This window comes from Muscardinus avellanarius (genome assembly GCF_963383645.1).
Source record: "Muscardinus avellanarius genome assembly, chromosome: 3".
In the NCBI taxonomy this organism is placed as follows: Eukaryota; Metazoa; Chordata; class Mammalia; order Rodentia; family Gliridae; genus Muscardinus; species Muscardinus avellanarius.
The window spans coordinates 9896785-9909658 of NC_137788.1; the positions used below are offsets into that span (position 1 = coordinate 9896785).

The window sequence follows — 12874 nt, forward strand, 5'->3', positions numbered from 1 at the left end:
CTTGCAATCCTAGTAGATGGGAGGCTGAGATAGGAGGATTGCCGGGTTGTGGCTAGCCTCAGCTACTAAGGCCCTCTGCAGCTTAGTGAGACACTGTTTCAAAATTAAGGATGAAAGGGCTGGGGTGTAGCTCAGAGACAGAATGCCCTTGGCTTCAATCCTTAGTACTGCAAAATAAATAAATAAATAAACAAATAAATAAATAAATAAATAAATAAATAAATGAATAAATAAATAGGGCTTGGGTATACCTTGGAGGTAGAATGCCTTGGGGTTTAATCCCTAGTACTGCACACATACGCAGGTGGATGGCAGGGCTCTCGTGGCGGCGGCTGGTACTCTGCAGGGCACTGAGACCCTGGGAATGAGAGCTGCTGCTTCCTGAGCCTACACGGCAGGCAACAAGGGCTTGATGTCTACCATTTTCTGTAACCTTTCCATCACTTTCTCAGATTTCAGGAAGGAACATCAGCAGAAGAAATTTGGGCTAAAAGATATTAGACACATATATTATTGGCGTTGCTGGGGTGAAGACCAAACGATGTTCTTTTATTTATTTATTTTAGATGCTGCAAGTCACCTAAGCATAGGTTCTGTGTGATATTAAGAGACTGCACCGTGGCCACCTACCATCTGCCGCAGTCCCTGAATGCATGGGGGTGGGTGCAGCTCGGGTTGTGGTCTGCAGTAGCAGCCTGGGAGGGTACATGGCCACCTCGGTCTGTCAAACACTCCCGAATCATCCTGATCTCCCCCAGATCTGGGCGCAGGTTCTGATCTACACTTCTCTCTGGATCTTGGACTTCCATTCCCCTTTCTATCAGACAAACAAGAATGCCCCACTGGACACGTTGACCTCTGTCCTCCGCTGTGTGTGTTGTTACACGGATATCAACCCTTCCAAAGCAAAACACCATGGAGAAAGGTGCCCATTTGCCTCCCAAAGTCTGGGAGAAGTATAGAAATTGGTTGGGCTCCGAAAACATCATGGAGAGGTTTAAGAAGAGAGGCTACCAACCTACATCCTGGGAGCCTGTAAATGAAGACATTCACCTGGACACCAGCGTCGTTCTGGACAGGAGGGGATCACTCCTGATCGCAGAAAACCATACCGTGTCTTGGCATCCCAAAGCTTGCATTGTGAGCTGTGAGTATGGCCTTCTCCATGACCACTTGATTTTGTGCAAGAAGAGGCCGGAAGTCCTGGGGCTGCCAGTGACCTGGAATCGTGCGGAGGATGCTTTCCACGGGGCTCAAAACCCTGGACTTTGGCTGCCTGTACTTCCCCACTTCCTCAAGAATTATAAACGTGATGACCCATTTCATCAAGGATCTGTGACTCCCGTTCCTCCCTGTCGGTCCTCCGCCATCATTCAGTCCTCCTACAGGACTCTCCGTGGCCGATTTAGGTGACATTCAGTGGGGCTTGGAAGGGGATAGACATGGTTGCCTCATTCCTGGTCCAGATTCTAGAATCCTACAATGCTCATTCTTCCTGATACCCAGAGCAGGGCAGAAGAGACAGTGTAGGGAGGCATGTGGAGCTCTTGGTTCCATGTTGGGGAACTTGGAGCTAACCCTCTTTTGTGATCATTTGCAGGGTGGACATGTTAGGTCTGTCTCCAGTTTTACACTGGGCCAAACAAATACGTGTACACTTTTTTGCATACCCCTCCCCTTCTGCAGAGGTGGGAGATTTAAGAAGGGGACCTGTTAGCTGGCACACTTTTATTTTTATTACTATTGTTATTTGCTATACTGGGGACTGAACCCAGGGGCATTCTAACTCTGAGCTACACCCCGAGTCCTATTTTTTATCCTTTATTTTTGAACAGGGTCTCACTAAATTGTGGAGGGCCTCACATAAGTAGCTGAGGCTGGCTGTGAACCCAGATCCTTTTGTCTCAGCCTCCCAGATACTAGGATTACAAGCATGAGCCATGATGCCCTGCTACCCGGGATAATTTTAAAGGTTGCTGGATACCACTAAAATGCCCACTGAATTTCTCCCTCACTTTAATTTTCTTTTAGCAGATCTCAGTTGGGAAAGAAGTAGGTTATAGCAACCAATTCAAAAGGAAAAAAAAAATTGGTTTGACAAGTGGTAGAATGAAAATCGGTATGATATATCTATTTTAAAATAAAAGTTCCTTGCCAGGTGTGGTTGGTGCATGCCTGTCATTCCAGTATTGGGGAGACTAAGATGTAAGAGTCACAGGTTTGAGGCCAACTTCAACAACTTAGTGAGACTCTTCACAACCTAGCAAGACCCTGTTTCAAAACCAAAACCAAAAAGAAGAAGATGAAGGAGGAGAAGGAGGAGGAGGAAGAGGAGGAAGAGGAAGAGAGGGAGGAACAGGAGGAAGAAGGAGAGGAGAAGGAGGAAGAGGAAGAGGAAAGAAAGAAAGAAAGAAAGGAAGGAAGAAAGAAAGAATGAAAGAAAGGAGAAGGAGGAGGAGGAAGAGGAAAGAAAGAAAGAAAGAAAGAAAGAAAGAAAGAAAGAAAGAAAGGGGTCTGAAGGTGTAGCTTGAGGGTAGAATGCCCCTGGGTTCAATTCCCAGTACCATAATAATAATAAAGCCCGGGTGTGGTAGTGCACGCTTGTAATCCCAGTACACGAGAGGCTGAGTCAGGAAGACCATAAATTTAAGTACAGTCTCAGCAAGTAGTGAGACTCTCATTAATCTAGCGAGATCCTCCTTTAAAATAAAAAGAATAAAATTGGGCTGGATTTGTAGCTCAGAGATATAATGTCCCTGAGTTCAAACCTCAGTACTATAATAATAGTAATAATAATAGTAATAATAATAATAATAATAATAATAAAATAAATGAATGAATAAATGGAAAATCCTTTAACTTGAATGAACCATTGTTGGGTTTTTGCATCTGAGATTCCTGCCTCCATCTTATAAAGCAAAGCCTGTCACAACTGGCACATTGGCCCCTGCTTCTCAAGTTGCCATGGTTGACTCTGTTCTCTGGCTAGAATGGCTCTCCACCAACATCACAATTGGTTGTCTTGCCTGTTGCCGGACAAGGTTGAATCCTATACGGTAGTGCCTGAGACTCGGTTTTAAAGCATTTGATTCACAGATACAAGCCCTCAGACTCTCTCTCCATGACGACTCGCTGTCAGTGCCGTGTAAAGGACATGTAAGTTGAAGAGCCTCCTCTTGGGCTCTTGGGCTGCTTTTGTGAGGCCCTCTAGAAGGTAGGGTGAACCGATGCTTGTGGTCCGGAGCCAGCCAGGGGCCCGCCGACCATCACTCCCCCTCTTGCCTTGAAGTGGGGGCAATCATGTCTAGTGCACATGGCATTTATTTGTGTAAGCAATGTTGACAGAGCTGGGCATGATGGTGTGTGCCTGTAATCTCAGTACTTGGGAAGCTGAGACAGGAGGATCACAGGTTCAAGGACTGCTTCAGCAACTTAATGAGGCCCTCCACAACTTAGCGAGACCATGTTTCAAAATAAAAAAATAGCCAGGTGTGGTGGTGCACGCTTGTAATCCCTGCTCTTGGGAGGCTGAGACAGGAGGATCGCACGGGTTCGAAGCCAGCCTCAGCTACTTAGTGAGGCTTTCAGCAACTTAGTGAGACCCTGTTTCCAAATAAAATATAAAAAAGGTCTGAGAGTATAGCCCGGAGGTAGAAAGCCTCTGGGTTCCACCCCCAGTACCACCAAAAAAATAAATAAATAAATAAAAATAAAAATAAATAAAATAGGGTGGGAGTGTAGCTCGGAAGTAGAATGCCCTTGTGTTCAATCCTCAGTAACACACACACACACACACACACACACACACACACACACACTCATTCACACACATGCTGACTCCACATGAGTTGTGATTGGATATATTTTCTTATCAAACGCCATGGGTAAAGGGGGCTGATGCTCAATCAGATTCACAGTGAAGCCCCGGAAGAGTTGATAGGTTATTCTCATATGCCAAAAATTCCCTATTTTTGCATATGAGAATCTGGAATAACTCCCTTGGGACTTTTTGCCCCAGCTTCTCAAACACACTCCTCTAATGTAGGGGAAGGAATAAATTCCATAACCAAGATAAACTTGGTTTAGCCATAAAGGAAAGAAAAGACCAAGCAGCTGATGAGCTTTACTGTGTGACAAGTGTTTCCCTTGATGTCCTAGGTGACATCTCATTGAATTTTCATTATCTGAGGAAACTGCATAATATTTACCTCAATTTATAGATTAGGAACAAACCTGGCCAAACTTAAAGGCCTGGTAAGTTAGTGGTTTTAAGTAGGCGCGAGTTCTAAATCTACCACCCCACAACTACTCGGTTTCCTCTGTAATAACCCTAAGCATGTATGTTACTTTTTTGTTTGTGTGTTGGACTGGGAATTGAATCCAGGGGAATTCTACCTCTGAGCTATACCCTCAGCCCTATTTTTAAATTTTATTTTGAAACAGGGTCTCACGAGGTTGACGAGAGTCTCACTACTAGCTGAAGCTATCCTCGGATCTGTGATCCTTCCCTCCCAGCCCGCCAAGCACTGGAGTTCCAAGGTGCGCCACTGTGCCTGGCTTCACATTTGTTACTGAGCATTTCCAGTCAGGTGTGGAGGCCCAGGCCTGTAATCCCAGTACTTAGGAGGCCGAGACAGGAAGATCACAGGTGTGAGGACCCACTTTAGCAACTTAGTGAGACCCTGTTTCAAAGTAAAAAATAAAGAGAACTGGGGGTGTAGCTTGATGGTAGAATGCTCTGGGTTCAATCCCCAGCCCCCCAAAAGAGTAATAAATGTTTTTAGGTGTGCTTGACCAGGAAAGGAGGTGTCAATTCATTATTTAGTCTCATCTTAGATACTGCATTTTTCTGGAAAGCTTTCCAATTCCCTACAGGGTGAAATCCTTCTCCTAGAGTTTGTGTAGCACAGTGTCATCCCCCTTCATAGTTCTGGGCAAAACACACTCTGATTATGTATGGACCAAAAATGTCAAGACTGCTTAAATTTAATTTAATTTAAGCATTCTCATTTCTGCTTAGCTCATCGGCCAATATTAGACTTTGCTAAGTCATGAATTTATTTAGCAATTTCTTGGGAAAACTCGAAAGTAATAGGAAATGCTTTAGTCCACTACAGGAGACAACAAAATAATAATTCAGGAACTTTATAGCCTGAAAATAAAAAAAATTAAGGACATGTATAGCCTCAAGAGCATACATAAGAAAGGAAGAAGGGCTGAAAATTGATGAACTAAACATCGATTGCAAAAAAAAATTAGAAAATGAATAGCAAAATAAATCCACAGGCATTTTTAGGGAAAATATCTAAAATTCAGATAATAACACAACAGAAATGATCACCAATGCCACTTTTGGCCCTTTGAAAAGACTGTGATTCATAAACATTTGATGAGCTCAGTAAAAAGAAAGGTATAAGCCGGGCGTGGTGGCGCACGCTTGTAATCCCAGCATTCGGGAGGCTGAGACCGGAGGATCGCGATTCACGGACAGCCTCAGCTACTTAGTGAGGCCCTCTGCAACTCAGTGAGACCCGGTTTCAAAATAAAGAATGAAAAATAGGGCAGGGGGTGTAGCTCAGAGGTCAAATTGCCCCTGGGTTCCATCCCCAGACCTGCAAAAAAGAAAGAAAGAAAGAAAGAAGGAAAGAAAGAAAGGTATAGGAGGTAGAAAAGCCCATGGCTTCCACCCCCAGTACCATACACACACACACACACAAAAAAAAAAAGATAGTAAGAAGAAATTCTAAGTAGCATATATCAAAAGTTATGGAATTTTATTTGTAATATATAAATTCCTCGAAAAATACATTTTAACAAAACTGACACAAAAGAAAAGTAAAAACCTGGTTAGTTTTCTACCAAATAAAGATGGTTCATCTAAAATGAAGAGCCTTCCAGCAAAAACAAAACCAAACAGAAACCTTTGGGCTCAGAAGACTCGACTTAATCTTCAGGGAGGAAACAATGCTCGACCGCCCAAAAACAATCTGATTAGAAATGGGCGAAGGATCTGAATAGGTGAATCTTTAAAACAGATGCATAACAAGGGATACTTTAAGACTGGGGAATTTACTTTAGAGAATTGAATATGGGTTCACCGTATGAACCAGCTATACCACACCTGGGTTATCTTTCCAAAGGGAATGAAATCAGAGAGCTACAGTAACGTATGCACGCCCAAGATCACGGCAGCACAACTCACAAGAGCCAAATTGTGAAACCAGCCCATCAGCAGATGAATTACAAAAGTGTGGGATAGTCACACAATGGAGTTCTACCTAGCAATAAAGAAGGACAAAGTTATGTCACTTGCAGGGAAATGGGCAGACCTGGAGAATATTATTCTAAGTGAGATCAGCCAGTCACAGTAAGTAAAGGTTCATATGTTTTCTCTTATATGCAAAAGCTAGGGAGTAATTGGGATGCCAGAGGGGCTTCAGAGGAGAGACTTCAGTGGAGCCAGGGAGGTGGTCTAGGAGAAAAGGAGGCGGAGAAAGAGGACCGATGAGGGATTACTTCCATCAACCGTGTGTACATATGTGAAAATACCAGTGTCAATCTCAACACCCTGTATAGAGAAGGAGGAGGGAAAATGGGGAAGGAGTGAGGGGAAAGCCCGCCCAGTCCTGTGTGCATGTATGTCACTGTCCTATGATTTACATTATTATGTGAGACCATAACGCACCAATAAAAGTATATTAAAAAAGAAAAAATAAAGTTGGGGAACTTAAAAAAATATTTCTTCTTACCAGCTCCCTGCAAGCGATCATCTCATGTTGGGAATGAAAACTGCCCCCTCCCAGCCCCACAGAATAGGACCTGCAACCCCCACACAGCCAGACAGAATAGCATACATAAACATCTTGGTTTCCAATTTTATTCTATATAACCTTGAAGCTACTGTCGGTATGGGGAAGACAGTTTTCTAGACTAGCTGTCGTCCTGATTTGGCCAAACCCCAAATAAAGTTTTTTCCTGGGTTACCACCATTTCTCTCTTTGTTAACTGGACTTTTTCTAGATGCCTCTGGCCCAGGACTCAGATAACAGAATTGAAGAGCCAGCCAGGAGCTGCCAGGGCTCCCTCTGGTGGCAGTATTTTGCCTTTCTTTAACAGTAACACCAGAGATCGAGTGTGGTGCTTCCAGGAGCCCCCTTCCCCCCAACTAGTTGGCCCTGGGAAAGCAAGAAGGACAGATAAGAAGGTCACTTTCCTCCCCTAAAAGATGAATTCAGCTCACTCGGGTTGTAAAAACGAAGCAAGGGCTTTCCATTACTGTGTCCTTGGTGGGGTCAGTTTGTGTTTTAGTCACCACTGCAACTTAGAGGAATCAAGATTTATCTGCTCACAGTCATGGAGATTTCAGGTGTTCGGTTCATGTCAGGCCGGGTTACATGGGTGGAGCTCAGGGCATGATGGCAGGGGGAGAGAGAGAGGGAGAGAGAGAGAGAGCGCGCGCAAGGGCAAGGGGGGTCGGCTCTCACATCATGGAGGTCAGAAGCAGAGAGAGCAAGCAAACAAGGGGATTCAGAGACAAGCACAGTCCCAAGGCCACATGTGCAGTGACCCGCCTCCCAGCCACACTCCACCTGCCTAGGTGATCACCCAGTGAATCCATCACAATGAATTTATCCACTGACGAGGTTACAGCTCTTATGTTTTAATTATATCATTTCTGAACATTAGCACATGAGTCCGTTCAGGCCCATTCTATATCTAACCCACAACAGTTTGTTGTTTCTGCGAGGTGGGTTTTGTTTCTGCAGAATCAGCCGTTCCTTTCTGGAGAGTATTTATACTCAGAGTCTGTCACCATGGAGATAGTCAACAGTAGAGAATCCAGGATCAAGTCCCTCTCCCTGGAAGCTGAAAGAGGACTCTTGGGGATTTTTTTTATTCCCTGAAGTTAGCAGAGATCACCTTCTACCTGCTCAGGGGGGCAGCTGGGAAGATTATAAAAGACACCTCGAACTCAGTAACTTTATAATTCCTCTCCTTCCCCTCGAATGTGTCAAGTCAAAGAAGGTTGTGACAGATCCTTACCATGATTTCAACTGCAGCGAATCCACATTCGTTCTCTATTCTGGACTGGAATATTGAGAAAAAGTACTCAAGTCGAGTGCTCACTGGAAACTGGGTGGAAGACAGGAGGAAGGTAAGGGGGAAGAGGGCCGGGCAGAGGGCTCAGGGAGGACTGGCAGGGAGAAACAGGGGTATAGCTCACAGGGAGGACTGGGAGGGGAGGACTCTTGGGGAGAGGAGGGAGTACAGGTCACTGCTGTTTTCAAACCAAGGGCAGCAGACAGTTGCATCTTAAGAACACGGCGTTAGGGTGTTTTGTTCTACATAGAGGAGTTACAGTCAAGTAAGTCACAAGTTCCCCATTATATCTTGAAGCCACCACAGCAGAGGTGTCGATTTAGTCGCATCTCTCAGTGCTGTCCCTGGTGGAGTTCCCAGGCATCTGTACAGCCCCTGTCTCCAATTCCTTTGCACGTTTATTTGAATGATGTCCACTTCCCTTCGCCTGGCTTTCCCAGAACATGGCCCCTCTTGAGCGGGCATGGCTCTCCCGGCACCGATCGATGTCCAAGGATGTACTGCTGTTCTCTAGCACTTAATTCACAATCTTGCCCTGCCTGTGTATGTGTTTTGTGGGGAAGGTTGGCCCTTCCTGAGAATCAGAAAGGGCTATTTTTATGGAGAATGTTAGCGGGCACCCTCTGGGCAGGAAGAGCCTGTGGCCACGATTAATTCCAATTGCATTGGGCCTTGTGGTTGAGGGTGCAGAAAAGTTGCAAGGACAAGGGCAGGCTGAGCAGTACTTTCAGGGCCTCTGGGTATTCTATTGGGGTATTATGGGCTGGCTTCCCACCTAGAGGGAATAGAAAGTGGAGTTGTGGCAGTGTCACTAAGATCCAGCACCTTGTTCTCCATGAGAACATTTGCAAAGCTGAACAAAACGCTATAGGAGCTCTGAGAGCCACTGAAGGCCTGTAGCATCCACCTGATTGCTGAATCGAGATGAAATCCCATCCAAAATAACAGGAGTTTCCATGGGGTTTGTTTGTTTGTTTGTTTGTTTGTTTGTTTATTTATTTATTTATTGGTGGTACCGGGGTTCCTGGAAGCCCTTCTACCTCTGGGATACACTCCCACGGGCTACACTCCCAGACCTATTTTTAAACTTTTTTTTTTTTTTTTGGTGGTACTGGGGTTCCTGGAAGCCCTTCTATCTCCGGGCTACACTCCCAGACCTATTTTATATTTTTATTTGGAAACAGGGTCTCCTAAGCCAGCGCGCGCCGGCTGGCTTCGAACCTGCGCGATCCTCCTGTCTCTGCCTCCCAAGCGCGGGGTTACAAGCCTGCGCCGCCACGCCCGGCCCCTATTTTTAAACTTTATTTTGGAAACAGGGTCCCTTAAACCAGCGCGATCCTCCTGTCTCCGCCTCCCAAGCGCGGGGATGACAAGCGTGCGCCACCACGCCCGGCTTCCACGGGGTTTTAGTTCCCTTTTTCCCACCCCCTCCTTGGCACGCCATGGTGCAGTCTGTAATCTAGGGGATGCAATAACTCAGCTCCTAGTTCCCTCCTTCAAACCCACGGGGATTGGAGAAGCGTTCTAATCCACTTTAAGGCTGCCTGAGGGATTGATCTGTTTCAATCTAACTCAGAGCTCAGATGGGGAAAGGTAGAAGAGTTCAAAGTGCAGGCTAGGAGAAGCTCTGACAGCAGCAGCAGCAGCAGCAGACACAGCTAGTCAGAGCTGCCAGGAGACCATACACTTGTGTGTGTGGGGGGGTGGGGTGGGGGTGGGGATGGAACCCGGGGCATGTGACCTCCGAGCTACACCCCTGCCCTATTTTTTATTCTTTATTTTGAAACAGGGTCTCACTAAGTTGCAGGGGGCCTCACTAAATAGCTGAGGCTGTCCGCGAACCGCGATCCTCCTGTCTCAGCCTCCTGAATGCTGGGATGACAAGCGTGCGCCACCACGCCCGGCTTCACACTTGTATATATTTAGAGTAAAAGACTGTGGGTAGAGAAATACGGTGGAATATCTAAAGCCCAAAGAAGTAGTAGTGAGACTCTTTGGGAGATTAAAATACTTAAAAGGCCGGGCGTGGTGGCGCACGCTTGTAATCCCCGCACTTGAGGGGTAGTGACAGGAGGATCGCGCTGGTTCCGAGCCAGCCACGCGCGCTGGCTTAGGAGACCCTGTTTCCAAATAAAAATATAAAATAGGTCTGGGAGTGTAGCCCAGAGGTAGAAGGGCTTCCAGGAACCCCAGTACCACCAAAAAATAAAATAAAATAAAATACTTAAAAGAAACAGCATATATGGGTGAGCCTGAAAAAGCTCGCACTGGCCCAGGCAAGATATATATATATATATATATATATATATATGTATTCAAGAAAATGGCTGGAGAATACATGGTGGATCCTAAGTCTCAGAAGACGACCTGTCAATTGGAAAAGGTAGGCGTCATCTACAAAGACTGGGAGAACTCGTAGTTTCTTCGAATGCCCAGTTTTTTTTTTTTTTAACAATAACAAAAATAAAATCCACTAGGCATACCAAGAAACAGGAAGACATAGCCCAGTCAAAGGAATAAAATAGGTAGTATAAACGCTCACTACTATACAAAGACGTGAAATGACTGTCTTACATAGGCCCAAAGAGCTACAGGAAAGCTCTTATAAAAATACTAAAGTAAGCCAGATGTAATTCCTGGGAAGCAGAGGCAGGAGGATTGAAAATTTGAGGCTAGCCTCTGAAACTTAGTGAGAACTTTTCTCAAATTAAGAAAAAGGAGAGCTGAGGGTATAGCTTAGTGGTAGGCCACCCCTGGGTTCAATCTCCCATACTGGAAATAAAACTAAAGTAAATTAGAAAAACCTTTGAACAACATGAGAATATCAAAAAAAAAGAAAAAAAAAAGAAAAAAAAGAGACTGATATTTTAAAAAGGAATCAAATGAATTTTAGAGGTGAAAAACACAGTAAGTCAACTGAAAAATTCAACACAGAGGATCAACAGCAGGCTATAAAAGGCAGAAGAATCAGCATACTTGAAAACAGTGAGCAGAGCATAAGGAACTTATGAGACACTACCAAGTAGATATATATGCATTAAGGGAATTCCAGAAGGAAAAGAGAGAGAAAAGTGTAAAGCTATTAGTTGAAGCCGGGCGTGCTGGTGCTGTAATCCCAGTACTTGGGAGCCCGAGATAGAAAGATTACAGGTTCGAAGACAGCCTCAGCAAGTAGTGAGACTCTCATCAATTTAGCGAGAACCTGTTTCAAGATAAAAATAAAATGGGGGGGGGGCGGGCGTGGTGGCGCACGCTTGTAATCCCCGCGCTTGGGAGGCAGAGACAGGAGGATCATGCAGGTTTGAAGCCAGCCGCGCGCGCTGGCTTAGGAGACCCTGTTTCCAAATAAAAATGTGAAAATAGGTCTGGGAGTGTAGCCCAGAGGTAGAAGGGCTTCCAGGAACCCCAGTACCCCCCCCCAAAAAAAAAAGAATAAAAACTTGGGCAGTGGGTGTAGCTCGGAGGTCAAATGCCTCTGGGTTACATCTCCAGACCCGCAAAAAAATAAAATAAAATAAAATAAAATAAAATAAAATAAAATAAAATAAAATAAAATGGGGGCCAGGAGTGTAGCTCTGATGTTGAATGCCCCCCAGGTTCAATCTCCAGCATTAAACACACACACAGACACACACAGACACACAGACACACACACACACACACACACACACACACACACACACACACACACACTATTAGTTGAAAAAATAATGGCTGAAAACTTTACAAATTTGAATAGATACATGGCTTTACAAATCCAATAAATTCAATGAATTCCAAGTAGGATAAATCTCAAGAGATCCACACGGGCACACATTATAAGCAAAGCACCGGACACCAAAGACAAAGAGAATCTTGGAAGCACAAGAAACTTGTCATATACACGGGATTCTCAATAAGACTCTCAGTGGATTTTGCAGCAGAAACTGTGATGGTTAGAAGGAAATAGGATTATATATTTAAAGTACTATAAGAGCTGGGTGTGGTGGCGCACGCTTGTAATCCCCGCGCTTGGGAGGCTGAGACAGGAGGATCGCACAGGTTCGAAGCCAGCCTCAGCTACTTAGTGAGGCTCTCAGCAACTTAGTGAGACCCTGTTTCCAAATAAAACATAAAAAAGGTCTGGGAGTATAGCCTGGAAGTAGGAAGCCTCTGGGTTCCACCCCCAGTGCCACCAAATAATAATAATAATAATAATAATAATAATAATAATAATAATGTACTATAAGAAAGAAAAACAAGTCAACTGAGAATTCTATATCCCATAAAAAAATGTCCTTCAAAGATGAAGAAGAAATTAAGATATCTCCAGATAAACAAAAGCAGAGGTAGTGCATCACCAGTAGACCTGTCTTACAAAGTCCGCTAAAGTAAATTTTTCAAGTTGAAAAGACGTTAGCAACTTGAAGCCATGGAAAAACATAAAGTTCTCAGGTAAAGGTAAATACACAGACAAATATAAAACCCAGTATTATTATAATTCTGGTTTGTGGCTTTACTCTTTCTTTACTATGAAATTTAGAAGGAAATGCACGAAAAATTTGTAAATCTCTATATAAATCTCTATATACTATATAAAGATTTCATCTGTGGCATTAATAACATCAAAAGAGGAGCCGAGCTGTAGAAAAGTAGAGTTTTAAGATGCAATTTAAGTTGGTATCAGTTCAAAATAGATTGTGTAAGTTAAAAGTGCTGTAAGTAGTCTCCATGGTAACCACCAAGAAAATACCTATAGAATATAAACAGAGGAAACTTGTAAAAAAGCAACAAA

At 44.2% G+C, this 12874-nt stretch overlaps 1 protein-coding gene across 1 annotated transcript in view; it reads left to right on the plus strand.

The window, feature by feature from the left end:
* Window positions 1-915: 915 nt before the first annotated feature.
* CFAP107 (cilia and flagella associated protein 107) overlaps window positions 916-12874 on the plus strand; it is a gene marked incomplete at both ends in the record, with an annotated part of 23184 nt that continues 11225 nt past the window's right edge. Inside the window, 2 exons of the mRNA XM_080691293.1 lie at window positions 916-1228; window positions 8061-8155. Coding sequence (XP_080547419.1) covers window positions 916-1228; window positions 8061-8155 — 408 coding nt within the window. The remainder of the gene's footprint in view (window positions 1229-8060; window positions 8156-12874) is intronic.